Source organism: Lissotriton helveticus, chromosome 2_2 (assembly GCF_964261635.1).
Source record: "Lissotriton helveticus chromosome 2_2, aLisHel1.1, whole genome shotgun sequence".
NCBI lineage: Eukaryota > Metazoa > Chordata > Amphibia > Caudata > Salamandridae > Lissotriton > Lissotriton helveticus.
Window position 1 is genome coordinate 130297540 of NC_136060.1, and position 19950 is coordinate 130317489.

Genomic DNA, 19950 nt, shown 5'->3' on the forward strand with positions numbered 1-19950 from the left:
GCGGTCTGATTCAGAGCTTCCCCACTCCTGCACCAGGGGGAAGGGGCCCAGCTATCTGCAGTCCCTCAGGGTTGGGATGGGAGCCAGAGGGCGCCGCGTCACCCTCCAGGGTCCCCGGGCGCGGTCCACCGCCGACATCCTGCGCCTCCGCCACGGCCCGCCTCACACCCGAGGCCGGCGCTTCACAGGCGGGACTCCACCCCGCAGGCCGCGTCCAGGCCGCACTCGCCGATCCCGGGATCTCAGTTCCCCGGGGTCGAAATCGCCGCAGAAAAGGACCGGCCGGCGTCGGAAGGAGAGGAGACTCCGATTCCGGTCCGGTACGTCGTCGTTCTTCAGGATAATTGCCGGATGTTAGGGGTTTTCGGGATTGCCCCTGGAGCGCCGCGCTACTATGCGGCCATCTTGGCTGCCGCCAAACCACGCCCCCATCTTAACTATATTCTTATCTTGTATTTATGACTCATGTAGCATATTTGAGCTACTTTTCTATTTTATATTTATGATGATTATGATAAAAAGTCTTATTGTAATCTGTGATTAATACAATAAATATGATTAATACAATGCATAAAACGTAGTACCTTGTTTATAAAACTTTTTTGTGAGGATTTTTTTGTGAGGATTTTTTTGACAGAAGTCTTAGGTCCAACTTACTCATGAATGTTCACAAACAAAACATTAATTTTCACTGAATTAGTTTGACTGTAAGTAAGCATGTCCTAATTCTGAGAATTCCCAGTTAAGTCCGGAGTAAAGCGCAACTACTCTGAGTCTTTTTTTGAGTGAATCAAAATAATGTGTTGAACAGCTCTTTGAAAACTGATACCCAAGATGTTCCCATAATTAATGGGAAATCTCCCTGTGCTTCTATACACAGATGATGTGGTCCTCATAGGCCGCACTCCAAACTCTCTGCGCACTTTAGTACAAAACTTTGTTAAGTATATGGATGGCCTAGATCTGCATGTCAATTTTTAATAAGTCTTTTCTAATGTGTAGCAGCCCTGGGAACCGAGAGATAAGCTCTATTACAGTGTATAGCCAAAAATTGACATGTACGCGTTCATTCGTTTATCTTGGGTTGGTCTTTGCTGCAAACGGCTCCTGGAATGAGCATTTAGCCCATTCCAGGAGCAAGTTCTCAAAGGCCACCAATTCAATTCGGAGTCTCCCCCGCCCTAAGACCACTGGAGCTATTTTAGCTATTCCGAAAATTTATAAGCTACAGTGCATCCCTGTGGTTACATATGGGGCTGAGATTTGGGGCACTGTAAATAGTTTATTTATCCAACAGGAAGAAAACAGGTTTTGTAGGAAACTGTTGGGTATCCCAATCTCGACACCACAATACATATGTCACAGGGAGCTTATTCTTAATTTTATATCTGATTTTATTCGCGCCCGACCAGCTCTTTTTTGGCTTTTAGTATGGAAGAATCAGGCTGCTTCCTTTACTCGAGAGATTATTAGTGACTGGGTAAGGTGTGACAAAGGGATGTATATCCCTTGGTTGTGTGGAGTGCAACAAGGTCTGCGTAGCATCAACAGGGAGCACATCTTCTTAGATTCTGGTACAGTTGAAGCTGTGTCCAAAAAGGAATTGAGAGATGCTCTCTACTCCCTTTATAATAAAGAGAATCGACCTAGAATCTGTGAAATCATCTGTTCGCGATTATGTCTATTGAACAGTATTGTCACCCTCTGCATATATATCTCACCTTACCCATGAGCCGCTGGGATAGGAGCCTATTATTCCGCCTAAGAGCTGCAACCGTCAGATTTGCACTGTGCTTTCCTCTTGGTTGCCACCCCAAACTCAATCAAACACCATGTCCTTGTGATGGGAGGAGTGGTCAATCAATTATAAATTTTTTAGTACTATATTAAATACTCTAAGTGGCTTTTAAACCCTTATTTTAAAAAGAGACGGCCTATTAGTTTGGACGAGGCCCATCGGTGTATAGCAACCCTGGATGATGCAGACTTGATTTTTCGCACATGCACTTTTCTTAGAATTGCCATTAGAACACGCAAGTCCATGTTCGATCCCTGAGGCTCCTGGTATAATTGTAAAACATTTTAATGGTTTTAGCTATATTTTTTCCTAATGAAATCAATTTTAATAGGCAGATTCAAATTCTAAATATCATGTAATATTGTTGTATATTCATATAATGTCATGTGTTCTTAAACTTCCAGACTGTTTGTATTTGTCATGACTTTGTGCTTAAAGGGTACCAAGGTACCCAAATAAAGTTTATGAACTGAACTTGAGTGAATCAATCCTCGAAATTCAAACAAAACCCACAGGGTATTAGTACGAATAAAGTAGTCTAGGAAAAAAAAGCTTGAAAACTGAGGATGTGAAGGTGAGGGATAAATAACTCATTGCACTGCTTTCCTTCGAGTTGAACAGAAATTGCGGATAAGGATTAAAGAGAGATGTCAATTAAGAGTTGGTAAGGGTGCATTTCTCAGAATTACTGCATTGCTTGTAATGACAAGGCCAGAAACTTCAGGGAAGATAACTATTATACTTGAAGATGAGGTTTAATAATGTACAGAATGCCTTTTAACGCTTTGAAGACAATAATAACATTGAGTTTTAATGATTCCCCAGAATGCGTGTAAAAAAGTTACCAATGATACTTGCACTACATCTGAAGAGGTTTAAGTATATGGAGCAGCTGCACCGGTACACCAAGCTCTCTTACCGTGTGGTATTTCCATTGGAACTGCGGCTTTTCAACACATCCAGCGACGCTGTTAATTTGGATCGCATGTATGACCTGGTGGCTGTTGTTGTTCACTGCGGCAGGTATATTCCAATAAACCTTACATTGTTTGGCATGTTTATTTTAATAGTAGCTGTAAGTAAGCTTTGACCATGATCCTAAATATGTTCAGAAGTGGTTTCTGCAAACAAAGTGCCATTTGTCACATCTTAGTGTTCCAATTAGAAATAAATTACTTCGGGGTTTTTTCTACGAAAAAAACATTTAATTATCCATGTGCCATGTACCTTGATGTAGAAGAATGTGATCATGTGTGAACTTATTTACGTTTGTGTGATTCTTTTCTCAGGTAGCCTTTTTTTATTTTATCTTATTGTTTTTACTAATTTTGATGAAATAAAAACTGCTTACTTTAGTTATCCTTAAATATGAATACTTGTGCACATCAAAGTAATTCATGAAGGGATTGATTATTGACATTCTTGCGCTTTATTTGAATGTTGTGTGTACAGTTTAGGCATTCAGTACATTACTATGCAGGGTGCCGTATACAGAATATTTTCCAGTACTAAACCGGTAGCACCACACCTGCTTTTAGTGTTCTTTTCTGTATTTTCCGCAATGTACGCAGTGTTAACATCATTGGTTCATTGGTCCTTATGTCTCATAGCTTTGTATTTTAAATTTGTATCATAACTATTCAAGCTATACCATCTTCTTGAAGATCACGGTGTGGAATTTTTTTGGTCTTAACTCTCAAATGCGTCGCGAAATCTATGACATACGTTTTCTCTATTAGTTGTCAGAGCTATAGAATGGCTTATTCAAATTAGTATTTTCGGGATTCATATTCACTGGAGGATAGATTTACATTCAATTTTATGTAAGCCTTATACTTTAATTTTTTTTAAATTCTAATGGCTATTAAACCTACTGTGTAAAAATGTTTCCATTTTCAGACCTCGCATCAGTGTGATACACATTCAACAGTTCGGCGATGGAGAGAAGCTAGACAAAACTTTTTTCAGGATTCAGCTCTAGGGCAGTTGTTTCCAGAGCCATAGAGGATTATATGATGAACGATGACACAATATACAATACAGTGGGATACTTTTAAGGCTGTAATTCGAGGCTGCTTGATTGCAGTTGCAGCAGCTGCCAAACAGGATAGAGTTTTAGTGCATTTGTAACTAAGCACAGTTGAAAGATGCAAAGGAGACGCACAGATGCTCTGGCTCCAAGGCATTTCACAGGGTGGTTATTGGAATGAGGAAACCATTACGTGTGCTCCTCATTAATAAAGAGGAGAAGACACTGTAGTCCTGAAAAAGAATTGTATATGAGACCGGAGACAAAGCACATTTTCTCCTGGCTAGCAAACAAAGGCTAAAAGAAACAAGGAGACAATGTATGCCCTGAGAGGTGACAGTGGAAAAAATGATCTTTGATTGCAGTGTAAAAGCCTCTTGTTCAGTTTTTTACTCTAAAGAATACAGTGGGGAGGCAAGCAAAAGAACCCTTTCAGATGGTCTAATGTTTCCCCGAATATGGAAGGAACTAACTAAAGAACTATGGATTCCAATACAGGAATTGGAGATTCATATGGCTATAAAATATTTTAAGTCTGGCAAATAGCAGATCCTGACCGAGTTAGTGGAGAATTCTATCGGACATTTTCAGAGGTGATTTGTTCCTTACTGTAGAGGATACAAATATTGTGGTTTTCCTCAAGCCGAAGTAAGATCATTTGGATTCCTCAACCTGAAGACCTATGACATGGTTAACTCTGGATGTGAAAATGTACATGAAAGTTCTGTTGAAGACACACTTTCGATTATGTCTGTTGGCTGGTCCACCATGTGGGTAAGGTGAAACATAGGGTTTTGAAGTTGGTTTGCTGATAAAGGCTTTCAACAGTATAGATTGGTTATTTATGGTAAATTGATGGAGAGATTTGGGCTCAGGCGGTCCTTTAACCCCTTCCATGCTGCCGTCGGCCATTGGCCGACGGCAGCACTACCTGCCCAGTGCTGCCATCGGCCAATGGCCGAGGCGGCCCCGCCCGTTTTGTGGAAGTGCCACACTTCCGCAAAATCGCGGGTGCATGAAACGGGTTAACAACATGGTGGCACAAGCTGTTGGCTACCAATGGCTAAGGAGGTGGTTGATGAGATACACGTGCGACCCTTCCAAGTTTTCAGTGGGCTAGATAGGCATATTCTCTATGTTTATTCCTGTATGTGGTAGAACCACTCAACATGAAAATATGATCCGATAGTAATAGTAAATGCATTACTTTTGGAGTAGTGGAACACAGACTATCTGTTTGAGGGCTCCAGAGGCATAATTGCTGCCATTTAGCAGTGTTTGAGGAATACCACAGAAAATCCCGAAACAAGTAAAGAAATAAATGTGAGCTAATGGCTCTTAGCGGAGAAATGCATGACTTCTAGGGTAAGGTACCCCTTAAGGTCAATAAGGGAGCATTTTAAGGTCTGAACTCACCCATAATTGGGCTCCGAATCTTCCGCTGTCTGATTTACTGGAAAATGTTTCCTGAATCTATAATGTCACCATACACTGGGATATGTGGTAGGCAAGTGCCCTCGAGAAGCGGCCAAGTTGCAAAATACCTACATGGTGGATGAAGACTTCAAATGATTGAAGAAACCTGGGAATCAGATTGTGGAATTTTTCAGAAGCGAAGAGCTAGGATCAGCAAGTGAAGGGAGCAAGGAAAGAAAGGGAAGAGACAAGCCTTTGTTGTAAAAGAACAGGAAAATGAAATTAAATTAAACATCACATGACAGGAAACACGAAGGATTGAGAAAACCAGAAAGTAATCCAAGAAAAAACAGCCATTATAAAGAAGGGAAACAAACCGTAATGAAAACTTGACCCCGACTAGCTGTGTGATAGCTATTTTGGAACTGAAAGAGCAAGGAGCAGCGGCTAGGAGTCCAGAAGGGAAGAAAGACTGCAGCTGCAGGCTTCATGCAGGATTTCCCGAGACCTGGAAACCACTGAATCATGCAAGGTACCACATTTCTCACACACCGCAGTGGCTGAGACATTGCTTTTGCAACAGGACAGCATATGCATTGTGAGAGAGTTGAACAAACATTGTAACAACGCATCCATATGGACCATCCATGACTGGGAGATCCAGCCAGGGTTTATTATGCTTACCAAGACCCCATTGACCCCAAAATTCTTAGTATAGTCAGATTGCCGCACAGTTCTGGAAGATTGGGATAAAACAGCACAGACCTGTCGGGGCACTTCCACCCATGTCCCTTGACAGCCATACATGACAACCTAGACTTTGTGCCTGCCATAAAGACGCAGTCCTCCAGACCTGAAAGACAAGAAATTTGCTAGATGCGGTCAGATGTGCTTGTGAAAAAACAAAATCCATTGTTTGAAGATTTCAAGTGCCGCCATGGTCTGTCCATGCTTTCCCATTAGCAACTGCACTAGCGCTAATTTCCCGTAATGCACTCAATTGGTGCAATACTAATATTAGTGTGTCCTGTTTAATGAGCACCGATCACGCTTGTTCTCAGTGACACTTTCAATTTTAATACTTGGAAAAAAAACGTTATTTTAATTTTCTTCAAATTATCATTTGATAAGCCTTGTTATACTAACAAATCCTTTTGCTCTAACCTTCTAACTAGGGACCACCGTTCTTTTATCAGTATACCCCAGGTCTCTAGTGATTCCAAGGTCTCCCTTGTGTTTTTTTTTTTTTACATATATTAGGTGTTTGATTGTAGGACACAATGTTCGATTCTCTATGCCCGATGAGTGCATAAAGAAGCCCAAAATCTCAATGCTGATCTTGTTTGGCTCTTGGGTTCCATTACTTTGTGCATTTTACCCTCACACACCCACGTTACTGGATCAGCACCGTCTTTACCAATCCATTTTTTTACACATCTTTGATCGAGGTCAGCAGCACCTTATAATAGTGTAGGCGCCCTCCCTCACACAAGAACTGATATTCACTCCTGTCTAACAAACCAAACTGTGATGTCTCTGCACAGCGTTCTGGAGATCCACATAATGATTCGATGATTCTCGTTGGTCTTATGCAAAGCGACTCAGATCTTGTTTTAGGGTTTTGTTTAACCATTCTGTTTGTTGGGTGGTGTTCTTTGGCATTAGGAATATTTCATTTCAGAAAAGAGACATTAACTGAGAACGAAAGTGCGATTTCTTCCCGAGGTAAATGCAAAAAGAACAATTGATGTACAGAGTGCAGAACAATGTCATGCGTTCACCCCAGTACAGAGATCTGGGGCTAAATCCATCGTTTTTTTGCTCACCATGCCAATCCAGTTTGGACCCAGCCATATGCAAATCAGTCTTGACCCTACGCCCAATGGGAACAGTCCAGCCCGAACTGCCAGGCCAGGTCCTCCCTGGACTGGAAACAAGCCTCCTAGGACCGGTTTCGGGCTTTCAGCCCACATCAGCCAGCATAGCTTGACTCCAGTGGCATTTTTCAGCACTCCGTCCATCATCTCCTTGTGTTTGCTTTGTTCGCTCCAAGTTAGCAGGGTATGCCCAGATGTGGGTCCCTTGCTAACTCTGCCACTGGATTCAAGCTAGCCTGACTGATGAGGGCTGTCAGCCCGAAACTGGTCCCAGGAGGCTTGTTTCCAGGCCAGGGATGACATTGCTTGGCAGTTCGGGCTGGACTGTTCCCATGAGGCCCAGGGTCAAGACTGATTTGCATATAGCTGTGTCTGTACTGGGGTGGCAAAGTGAGCTAAGGAATGATGCTGGATTCAACCCAGATCTGTGACTGGGGGTGAGTGTTTGAAAATTTTCAGCACTCATTCCATAATCTCCTTGTGTTTGCTTACTTCACGAGGTAGGCCATGTAGACAGTTTGGAAATTAATCTGCCAGAGAAGTCGTATTAGTTGTAGCATAGGTTGTAGGTAAACTATCCGATGATTTTTATTCGGCATTTTTTGTTCTATTGTTATCTATTATGAAAAACCTACCCGTGACTCTTCGCCTTGGTTCGCGGAAGCCCTAAGGGTAAGCAAGAGCACCTGTAAACATCTCGAAAGACAAATTACGCTATAAAATTGCTCTGAAAAAAACTACAAAAAACTGACTCTGCAGCTAATGAAAGTAAATCACTCTTTAACATCGTAAAGTTTTTCCTCCCCCATGTCTAGTTGACGCCCATTTCCTCCTTCCAGCGATTGGACTGAGCGTGTGGCCTTCTTTTATAAAAAAAAAATAATAATCATCCTGGATACTTTTTCCGTCCCGCTGCCTAATCCAGGAGGATGTCGGAGAACCTCTCTTAGATGTGCATCCCCGCCTTACCTCCTTCCTTACTGAGTACCCCGCGATTTCCCAGGCGCAGTCCCTAGTGCTCCTGAAATCTGGCTCCCCCTTCGACCCTTACCCTGCCAAAGTTTTGTCTGCCTTAGCGGAAGTGATCAATCCTATAGTGAACCCAATTTTGAACACCGCTTTGGCGGAAGGCTCCATGCCCCAAGCGTGGAAACATGTCAAAATCCTTCCGCTAATAAAGAAACCTATGGCAGACCCTGAGGTAGCCAGCAGCTATCGGCCTATCTCACTTCTGCTTTTTTTCTCGAAGGTTGTAGAGAAATATGCTAATGGAGTTTTAACAAATTTTTGGGAAACCAACTACTTGCTGCACCCTAGTCAGTCAGGTTTCAGAGCTAATTTTAGCACTGAAACAGCTTTGCTAGAGGTGGCTGAAACAATTAAAGCTACGCTGGACAGAGGCGGTAATGCAGTCTTGGTTTTATTGGATCTCTCTGCAGCTTTTGATACCATGCCCCACAATATATTACTGTGAAGACTCGGGGAGAGCGGTATCGGTGGCAGAGTATTGAGATGGTTTACATCTTTCCTAGCCAACCACTCCCAAACCACCTGGTCTCCATTTGCTGCAGAGATCCCTTCTAGGAATGTGGGTGTCCCCCAGGGCTCTATACTGAGCCCAACACTATTTAATCTGTACATGGCCCTGCCTGCTCCTCTCATCGAGGAACTAGGGGCTAAACTAGTGTCTTATGCTGATGGCACTCAGTTGTTGTTTTACTTGTGTGAAGGGTGCTGATTTTAATGGTACTTTAATTAATTCTCCTTTCAAAAGTTTTCTCCTGTTTTAGTCACAATCATTTAAAATGCAACTCTGAGAAATCCGAGATTATTTTTTTCGGGCCTCAGGACGTGTCATCTGTCTCCACTGTGAAAAACCTAGAAGTTAAGTTGGATGCAACCCTCTCTATGAAAGTTCAAGTTCAGACTGTGGCTGGGGTATGTTTTGGACTATTGAGAATGGTGCATAATTTCCTTCCCTTGCTCTCTATCCCCTATAGGAAAACTGTTGTCCAGACCGTGGTAGTTTCCAGACTGGATTATGTGAATTCCTTGTATCTCGGCCTTCCGGACTATCTCCTGGTCCGACTACAAGAAATCCAGAATGCAGCGGCCAGGGCCATCTTTTTGATTGGGCCCAGAACCCACACTTCTCAGCTTCTGTCCTCACTGCACTGACTTCCGGTGCGAAAAAGAATACACTTTAAAACCGTCCACAAGATTGGAGCACCCTGTTTTAGGGACAGATTTCAACCTTACCTTCCGCAGCGCACTTTGAGCTCTTCTTCCCAACAGCTGATTACCGTTCCAAAGGTCCAACTCTCCCGGATAGGAGGACGATCTTTTCATGCTGTGGCCTCTAGGTTGTGGAATAACCTACCTATCGCTATCAGACAGCCCTGACCTCCTCATTTTCAGGAAAAGTTTGAAGACGTGGCTTTTCCAGCTGTGAATTTCAGAGTCGTAGTTGGGCATGGGTTGATGTCATCTGGTCTTGTTTTTCCTTTAGCGCCGGGACACTCCTGGGAGTAGCCGTGCGCTATACAAATACTGATTAACATAACATATTTTCTTTAATAAAAAGGTTCACAAGTACATGAAAATAACGTTTGGACGTAATTAACCTAATTAGCCACATATTAAATATTTAAATCAGTCATTCACGCTTTATAAAGGTGTTTTTGACCACTTGTTTGTGATCTTCTACAAAACCTTTTTGTTAATTCATTTTCACCATAATTATTGCCACAGTCAGTACCTCTTGTTCCTAACCGAACTCTCTCTCCAGATCAGAATGTTTAGCACTGGTTACATTCTCTTTCTAAAGAAAAGTTCATATTTTGAAGTGCTGAACAATGCACGTCCAGTGGCCAGCCCCCTGCCATCGCCATTTACTACTGCCACTTAAACTGCTTCTAAGTTCCCCACATCTGATTGACCCAGCATTTTTATGTACCTCTTACATTGTAGTCACCTCTTTTGTGTTAGTCAACCCAGCTAGATTCAATGAAATGTTTATGGAGTTACTATTTCTGTTAAACCAGTCAGCACTGGCCGAAGGATGGTCGTGAAATGACACGGTAGCTTCCCCTTAAAGTCTGCATTTCTCCCTGTCAGCAAACAGAATAATTTTCGGCAGCCCATGCTTCTTGTTAATCCCACATACAGCACTTTGGTTAAAGGAGCCAGCAACAATTCATTGGCACCATTTTCCCCAAGGCCCTGCTTGGTGCTTGGGAACCTCCTTGACTTCCACTAAGATCATGTCTGGGGTGACAGTGGGACATCGTCACTTCAGAGCATTCCTATGATCCTCTCAGTTGCAGGAATTCCTTCAGTGTACCTTCCTTATTGCTGCTCACGGATGTCTTCGTGAAATGTTGAAGGAAAGAAGTAATTTCTCTTTTTCAATGCAGTTCCATGGTGTGAGGATGTAAACCTGGTAATTATACACATCACTATGTCGTAGACAGCAGAACTAACCGTCACTTGTCTCTGTGAGCACCGCCATCTCTCACTTGAAATACTCCGCAAAGCTACCCCTCCCTCGACACAGACAGTAGATTTATCTCCATTGGTTACAGACCGCATAGACCGGCCTTGCGCCACCGATTTATCCTTCAACAAGTGAGAACTTGTCTGTCTAGCCATCTGCTGGTGTGCGTAGCCATCTACGTCCATATATCTATCCTGTTTCTCTTGTAGATAAACCTAAACATGGTAATACTGACATAGCTTACACAGGTAATGCGTAGGGCAGAAAGACCCGTACCTTGCCTTCACCTTGCTTAGCCGCCTGCAGAGATAACCGACTTGCTCGGGTTAGGTTGGAGTATTACAAGTTCTGTCTCCATACTATAAAACACCACTGTAGGGGAAACCTACCTTACACCTGCACCACTCACACTTAATTGGGCTCACACTGGCCAGAAAAACCTTGATCAGCCAGATCACAATTACAGAACAAGAAGGCGTGGTCCCAGGGAAGCAAACTATAACACAGATTTCAACATCGCCTGTTAAATTAATTGCAAACAATACTTTGCATGTTAAACATATTTAATCATGTTGAACATATGTTTGCATGTTCAAAACACAGTGCATGTGCCAATAAAATTGTGCAGAGGTGCCCCAAAAAGGGGAGAGGGCGGGATTCTTGCAGCAATGTGCGAAATAGAGGGTAAAGTGAGAAAGGGAGACCAGTGACCAATATATACATCAAAACATGAATGGCCTATCAAGCCTTAACCAAGGCTAAAACTATTTCCAAAACCATAATGTTAGAATTGACTCAGTTAAGCTATCACTGTCGTCCATACTTGGCACACAGAGTGGAGCTGTCGACGTTTTGACCCAATGGTAGTGTAGGTCTCTCCACGACCTGGGCCCCAAGTACCTCAACGACCGCATGACCTTCTACACGCCCACCCGCCAGCTACGGTCCACCAGCCTCGCCCTCGCAGCCGTACCACGCATCCGAAGAGCCACCGCCGGAGGAAGATCCTTCTCTTACCTGGCTGCCAAGACATGGAACTCCCTCCCCATCCACCTTCGGCTGACCCAGGACCATCTCGCCTTCAGGAGACAACTCAAGACCTGGCTGTTCGAGCAGTAGCATACCCCTTCCCCAAGCGCCTTGAGACCCTCCCGGGTGAGTAGTGCGCTATACAAATGGTATGATTGATTGATTGATAGGAAAATACAATCCTTACAGGAGGGGCCCCTAAGGGTGATTAAAAGGGACCTTTAGTGTATTCAGGCGATGGACAGAAAATATGTGAAACTAAATTTACCACAAAAAAATGGGTATGAAAATTACCCTGTGTCAACCAATGTGTGCGGTGTAAAACTGACAACGCAAGACCCGTGGGCTCCAGAGTCAGAGAGGGATTCTTATGGAAGGCTGAAAAAACGTATATTAAAACATCAGCATTTAGGAAAGAAGTATAGGGCGCATAAGGTAGACACTTATCATTAGTAGCGTCCCCAGTTAAAGTGAAATAGCACTGACTCAGCTGATTGACATATTTCATTCTTTATGTGGTTAGGACACAGATCAAGATTTTCCATGTTTCTAGAAATAAAAGTAAAATTTGGAAAATAATTAGTGTCTCCACCAACATGGATGTTGACTGAAGTCTTTTGTTAAATTAGTGTCTAGGAGCGGAGGGAAGAAACATACCTTGAGGCGAAAAACATGTCTGTTCGCTGGCTTGCAAAGGGAACACTGAGCACATTCAGATGAAATACCGGCTGTCAAGGCCAGGAACGTGCAGGCTCTACATCCGGAGGACAGTCGCTGAGTGCTGTTCTCGCCTAACTAGGCATGGTAATGGCCCCAGTGGTGGAGCAGAGTGCTCTCAGGATCAGAGAAGCCGCCTGTGGAACGCGGTTCGGTCGTAAGGCGTACTTGGGGAGTACGTCAATGCGGCTGCATGTAACATTTCAAATAGCGTAAGAATGAATATCTCTTAGTACCTGTGACAAGAAATTACATTAATGCAGAAACGTCATGGTGGATTCATTATGGCTCTAGACTTCGCCCGCGTGAGACATTACAAAATCATATTACGCAAAAATTAATTTTGTAGCATTCCGGTAAAAAGAAAATTGACATGAGGACATAATGGGTAGAGGCCAAGTAATTGTCATTTGATGTGCTAGAGAAACAACCAGGGAATTTTTTCTAACTCACATGTGCATGGCAAAGGAGACCCTGGATAATAAGGGTGGGGCACTGGTACATGGAGGCAGAGGGCGTGCGCAATGACTACCAAGACCCCAAGCACACAGAGTAAGTGACACGCCTTACACAAGAGCGGCGAATAATCAAATGGCCTGCATCCAATCTGCAATATACCATTCGTAGACTATCCTAATGAGCTTCACACAAGTGTTTCCTGCAGGTCGCAGATCCCTTCCACACACCCCTCCTCCCCTGAGTTATTGGTACTGGTACCCCTAAAATCCAAAACCGACTCCTGCATGAATTACATAATTCTTCAGACAAAAAAAGGCTCGAATCCTGAAATCATAAGAAGATCAAACTCCTGCAAGCTATTAATTTCCTAGAGCTGTTTTTCCTCTCTAGCCATTTATTCTCAGACACCACGTTGCAGGCACCTTCTGCCATAATATTCGTTTGTGCACTCATTACCTAGGAGCAAGCAAAATGCTTGGGCTTAGAGAATTATTTATTTCTCACTTTTATGAAGCGCAGCTCAAAAGAATGGGGTTCTGCGTGCTGTACAACGTAACTACAAGCAGAGTTGGGCTCCCTGCACCCGAAACTCCACAGGTAGCCAATGGCCTTTGGCTATGTGCAGCAGAAGGTGGCCACGGAGCCAGGTCTTGCATCCAACTCTGTGCTGGCAGCAAACCCCTAACGCGCTCCTTCAGCTGTGCGCATGGGAGAGAGAGAGGCTAGGCCCTGCTTCCACTCCACCGTGTAAGGCTAACTCTTATGTGTGGTGGTTGGCCAAGCTTCGATGTAGTGCACAAATACTTTTTGTTTGTTTGTAAATCTTATGCTAGATTCATAAATTCTGAGGCCCAGGAGGGTCCAGAGGCCTGGGGATGATCCATGATTTCGAATTCAGCATAGAATTCACAAGTGCAATTCAAAAACAATTTCTGATTATTTTATTGCGAGGGTCCCTTTGTTGCCTCCCCGATGGGCCTCGGGGTCAGAGTAAGTTCACCATCCCCTTTTGCTTTTTATTTTTTTCCAGCCTAGTCCTGTGCGCGCTGTTTTGGATAATGGTGGACGCAACACATTTTTTATGATGGTCAGTCAATCATCTAACAGACAAAAGGTGATGTGAGGCATGCTTGCAATCAGCCTAACCACTGGCAATTGCTCTGGGTAGCATTCCAACCCATTGTTCTTTTGCCCAGTATGCTACCTGGTTTGGTCTCAGCCATATGCAAATCAGCCTTGACCCTGCGCCATAGAAACAGTCAATCTTCAACTGCCGGGTCAGTCCTCCTGAACTGGAACACAAGAAACCCAAGATGTGTTTCACCCTGAATGGCGCTCATCAGTCAGATCTAGCTTGGTTCCAGTGCCACAGTGAGACGAGTATGGCCAGACATGGGTACTGTGCTAAAGGACTCAAGCTATACTCCACTGATGAGACCTTAGTAAGTTGAAACCTGTCTATCGTGGCTCCAGTGGCAAAGCGAGCATGATCTCACTAATAAGATCTAAGTAGGTCGAAACCAGTCTAGGGTTTCTCATGTTCCCATCTGGAGGTGGCCTGGCAGTTCAGGTTGGTCTGTTCTATTAGAGCATGGACCAAGGCTGATTTGCAAAAGGCAAGTCTCTGTCTAGAATGGCACAGTGGGTGAAAAACAATGTTCTGGAATACAGCCCGGAGGGATCGTCCGCCAGTAGCTGATTTTAATTCAAGCATTTATTCCATCACCTAGTTGTTTTGCAGCCAATCATCGCATGACTGATTCGCAAATCCATAATGGACAAAGTGAGGAAATGCTCCCTATTCCAATGATGTGCTTGTACGTTTTTTCAACTGGATTCACACATATTCTGTGGATTCACGTATCACTAAAAGCTTACCTCTTCATGCCTAGACCAGGACACTTGTAAACCCTAATTTCCCGAAATACTGAACAGATTTACACCAAAATAAGTAAAAGCACTTCCTTGAGTAAATATTCTATTTGCATGCCAAGATTGCTGTAATGAAGTTCAGCTTTTTCTCTATGGAGAAGCAAAAAATTCTATGGGAGGTAAAATATTGTGGTACACCCCCACCCCCCCTCCTTAGGCCACCGCTTGACTAATCTGCACATAACTTGCCAAGAAGAAATCAGAGTGGATGTACTTTTTTTTCTGGAATATTTCATACAGGCTTGTCAAATCACGCCACAGTTAATAAGAAAACAAAAAATGTGTTTCCAATAAAAAGTCTGACTTAACCATAACTATAAGCCTCTTTTCTTATATGCACACTGAAAATAAAACTGCTAGAGTGACGTTATAGTTAGGTATTTGAGTAAGGCACAAGCTAACATAAAAAAAAAACCTAACTATACTCTGTGCCCTCCTTATCACGCACTGCTTATGATCTCAATTAGCATGGGAAATCACACTTTTGTGGCCCCCATTGTTCTTGCCCCCACTTGATGGATCAGCGCAAACCTTTTGATAGGAGAGCGAGGTGGATGAACTCTTGTTTTAAAAGTAATGCACAGATTCGTGAAATGGCTCCAAAAAAAACAACTTTCTTCAATGGAATCTCTGATCTAACTAGAACTCCAAAGTGGTACCTGTGACTGTATAATATACACACAAAAAAGAATGTATATAATAAATTTACTAGGGAAAAATAGTTCAAACGTGAATTTTGTTTTTTACACAAATGCGATAATACACTTAAATTTGCTAGTTACTGCACTGAGCACGCCATAACTGCACGTTGGGATCTTTTTTTGCTGTTTTCTTTGTGTCTGGATTGCTTGCAAGTTAGTGGCCATACTGGAGATTTTTTTTCTAGTTTTCTTGTTTTATTATTATTTTCATTGATATAAGATTCTTCCCCTTTTAATTTGTTGTGGATTTGATTATAAAGTTCAGAAACGCTCATGGGCCACGTTCACTCTGTAAAATTGCATAAATAAGTAAACCTATTGATGATCGACCCAAAGGATTCCTGCGCTTCAAATCTTCTGGTGTAGTGCCTAGGCCTGCACGACTGGAGTTGTTTCTGCAAACACGGCAGCCTTGCATGGATCTACAAGGGGCACAGATCTGTTCCTGACTGTCCCTGCTCCAACCTCTGGGGTGTATTGGCCGTCAGGATTTGCGCCTGGATATCTGAGCTAGCTTCATCAAAAACATGGCTAGCCATAAACATCTGATCTCCATTCTATGCACTTTGTTGTGGCTCTAAAGAGACCAGAGTATGACCGAAATCTTTGTCTGACACTCCAACAGAACTTTCCCTTATATAATGTATAGTTTTGTGTTCCGAGGACAACAACTTCATTAACTTTCAGCTATATCTATTGAATGTGTCTGTGGAAAATTCCCTTATATGCAGAAAGCGTCTATAATTCGATCTGATAAAATGTTTTGTAATGTTACTTATATTATTTTGGTTAGTGCGCATACCTCCATAAGCCTTATGGTAGGGTTAAGAACAATGTTTCAGTGCAGTGGAAGGCAGAGAGGTATTACTTCCGAAGGGTGAATGTCTGAATGAGTATTCCACATTTCACTTTGTTTTTGACGCTTTTTCACGTGCAGTGGCAAAGTTCCATAGGGTTAAGCTATGTGCTGCCTCTGTGTACTCTAGTTAACATTAAAATTTGAAGATGAATATTTTTACTTAGTGGCAGACTTAAGGTAACTACCTGTGTTTAAACCTAACCGTGGACAAGGGAAGCCGAATTGTTATTGGCGTTATATTAAATGTGCAACCTGAGGCATGTCCTGACCGAAGATCTGTTCTTTATTTATGGATTGTCTGCATTTCTGACGTTTACATTTGTTTCTTCTCAGCGGCCCTAACCGTGGACATTACATCACCATTGTGAAGAGTCATGGCTTCTGGCTTTTGTTCGATGATGACATTGTAGAGGTCAGTCTTTCTTGTCATCTTATATCACAAATATTGTTGCATTGCTTTGTTACTTTTTTTAAATTTCTGTAGCTCTACATATGTTCTTAACGCCTTGGTGCTGGGCTGTGAGCTAGAAAGGACCTTGTCGCAGCACAACACAAGAGCTCTAACCTCATTGTGTCAGATTAGACCAATGCTTCGATGAGCAGGTTTGGGGAGTTCACTGACAGTAAGTGAGCCTTTCTGGGTCATGGAAAGAAGAGTACAGTCAAGATATTTTTAGATTATATATATTTTTAGCAGTATCTATGTATGAAAGTTTTGGGATGACATAAGTCAGTTGGGGAAGATCAGCTTGAAGACATATTCCAGGCATGTGTATGAACACCGACCGCAAAGCAGTCTGATAACTCAACCAAGTGTTGTACTTACTGTAATTCAAATTCTCTCATATATCTGTTTCATGCACTAAAACTTCTCTTTACTGTCCTTCCATTTTACGTATGGACGACCAATGGGAAATAGTGAGATGCCCAAGAGTTACGGTTGTGGAAAGTCTCTCTGCTTCAGATGCCTCAACCTGTACCTTGGCCTTATGTGTTGTACTTAACCTTGCATACAGTGGAGCAGTGGTGTGGATGAAGAGCACAGCAAGAGGGACCTGACGATGCAGCGAATGGGGCAACCAAGCGGGATGAGAAGATTTCAACATGGCCCAAGTCATGTATCTCTAGTTCGCTCAATCAATAATTACTTTATTCGATTGACTTTTACAATCATAAAAGTACAATAAAAACAATGATGTAAAAATATCAAGAACCTCACTTAATATAAGTGAGTGCTATACGATTCAGTCTCAAACATCTGCATAATACACAGCTATTACAAATCTCGACACATACCAGCAAACTGTAAAATTATCTAAAAATAGCAGATTTAAAAGGGCTGGTCTCGCTTGATTAAAATTCAGATGCGCAAATAATGGGCATATACACTTTTGACACAAATTAGCCCATTTAGGACAAGTTAGTATGATGTGTAAAGTGTCCAGTACAGAAGACGCATCTCGGGAACAAACAGGAGGGTCTTGTAGCCTATGCCAGCCTGCTACAAGCTGCAGGAACATATTCAGTCGAAAATATGTTAAAAATCTTCTATGGTTCACCGACCTATCCAGTGTTGTATAAAATTCAATTTTATCACTACATTTTACCATAGCATAATGTAGAAAAATAGCATTTACGCTGCGAGTATTGCAATCTGCGCTCTTGGGTATACTCGAAAAATGCTTTCTTGACTCGTGCAGTGACTGATTTGGTTATTTTCTCAGGTGAATTAAAAACCTACAATAGGCCCAGATTTAACAGGGTAGTTTTTAAATAGCTCAATCATGGTATATGCAAATTAAAGTTCAAATTCAAACAATATCTTAATATTAATCTGGTAAAATCCAATTCTTTTTTAGTCCATATAGAGCACCAGTATTAGTATCGGGCGCAAATGTATATAGTCAGCTATATAACCTGCTCCTATCTCTTCATGGGCTATTTCTGCAGGGACATTCTGTGGGATTAGTAACAGTTTCCTTAGAAATTTGTTTTCTGCCGTTTGTATTGAAGTAGATGATTTGTAACCCCAGATTTCTGCCCATAGGTTACAGCCGGGACACACTTAGCGTTATAGAGGTATAATATGGACTTTATGCGACTATGGCCTAAATGCCTAGAAAAAACATTGATACTAAAAGCCACCCTGTTAAAGGATTTGATGTCAATAGTGACACCCAGGACAGTCTGTCATCCAACAGTATGGCTAGGTAGCTAAACCTGTCCACCTTGCCTATAATGGTATCCTTTATCACATACTCTCTTGTCTTTGTGCCTATGGGTCCTAAAGTCATAGTAGGTGAATGTTTAGTCCCACGTTTTCCATAAGCTCATAAAATTGGTTCAATAAAGATGACAAGCCAATAGCTGTCCAGGAAATAAGAACGGTATCCTCTGCATTCTACAATGCAGGAACCGTTCTATGTCCTATCCTTGGGACGTCTTTACAGTTACCCCTTAAAAACCGATCTAAACGATTTATACATAAACTAAAAAGAAAATAAGCTAAAATACATCCCTGGCGGACCCCTCTCTCCAGCTTAAAGTGCTTAGTGCACTGTCCTGATGGGCCAAATCTTACCGTCGCCTCGAGCCCCGTGTGTAGGTAATGCAAAAGTGCAACTATCTCTTGTTCGAACTTTCTCTTCTGCACTTTCGCTTCTGCACTGATTTGTACAAAGCACATTTGAGGAGGCAACAGCACTAAGAGGAACTTGGTGTGCCTGCCAACCCTGTTATCGCTCACTCTCCACATTTCACTCTGTTAAGAAGCAGTTGAAAAACAATCACAGTGCAAACCTAGACGACAGCTGGAGGCCCTTATCACGTCATCTGGGTAAATAACTCTTTTCCAAACCTGGTTCAACTATTTCAGGATTGTTTGTTTTTGTTGAGACACACTTGCTTCTCCCTTGTCTGTAAAGCATGTCAGCGTTCAGTGGCGCCCCTGCTGGTCCCGTCACATCTGTCAACGTCCCCTCTGTTTCCATCAGATCTGTCACTGCTCAAGGTGGGGCAGTGTGAATGACACTGAAGAAAGTGGGCACAGCCCGTGATTCGTGGAGATGTTGGAAGTAATCTGTAAGGGAAGTGTCACCACAGAAGAGGCTGCGAGAACTGTCTATTTTATGTATTTTTCGAGACTTGCATCGCTTTGTGCAAACTTTACTTCGTTTAGTTGAACACAGATACATGGTGTATAAACAGACTTATGGGGGTATTAATGTTGATCGCACAGAAATCCTAGAACTTGTAAGGCCGCTTACCCCTCTCCTGATACTCTCGTAATGAGGGGCCAGTGACCCCCTCAGGCCGCCGGTGCCACTGCATCTGTTGCCGCATTGATAGCTGCAACCCGGAGGGGATGCTCATGTTTACTTTTTCTCTATCCGTTTGGTTTATTACAGCTAATGCTTCTCGAACTTTCTATTTTGGTTGATTACATGTACACTACCTGTACGTTCCATGTTTATTTTAGATGTGTTTTTTGGTGAATGTTCGCCGATCCAGTTTGGCCTTATGCACATATTCAGTCTACATGGTTATGTTGTGGTAATTGTCGCTGTGGTATGTGCTGTTCTAGTCTATTATAAAAATAAAACAATAGAGACCAGAAAAAAGATTGAAACATACCTAA

The 19950-nt window shown here is 42.6% G+C and overlaps 1 protein-coding gene across 1 annotated transcript in view; it reads left to right on the forward strand.

The window, feature by feature from the left end:
- The window catches only part of USP46 (ubiquitin specific peptidase 46), a 197560-nt gene that overhangs the window by 156108 nt on the left and 21502 nt on the right, over positions 1-19950 (forward strand). The window contains exons 7-8 of the mRNA XM_078678198.1: positions 2624-2821; positions 16647-16725. Of these exons, the coding sequence (XP_078534324.1) occupies positions 2624-2821; positions 16647-16725 (277 nt within the window). The remainder of the gene's footprint in view (positions 1-2623; positions 2822-16646; positions 16726-19950) is intronic.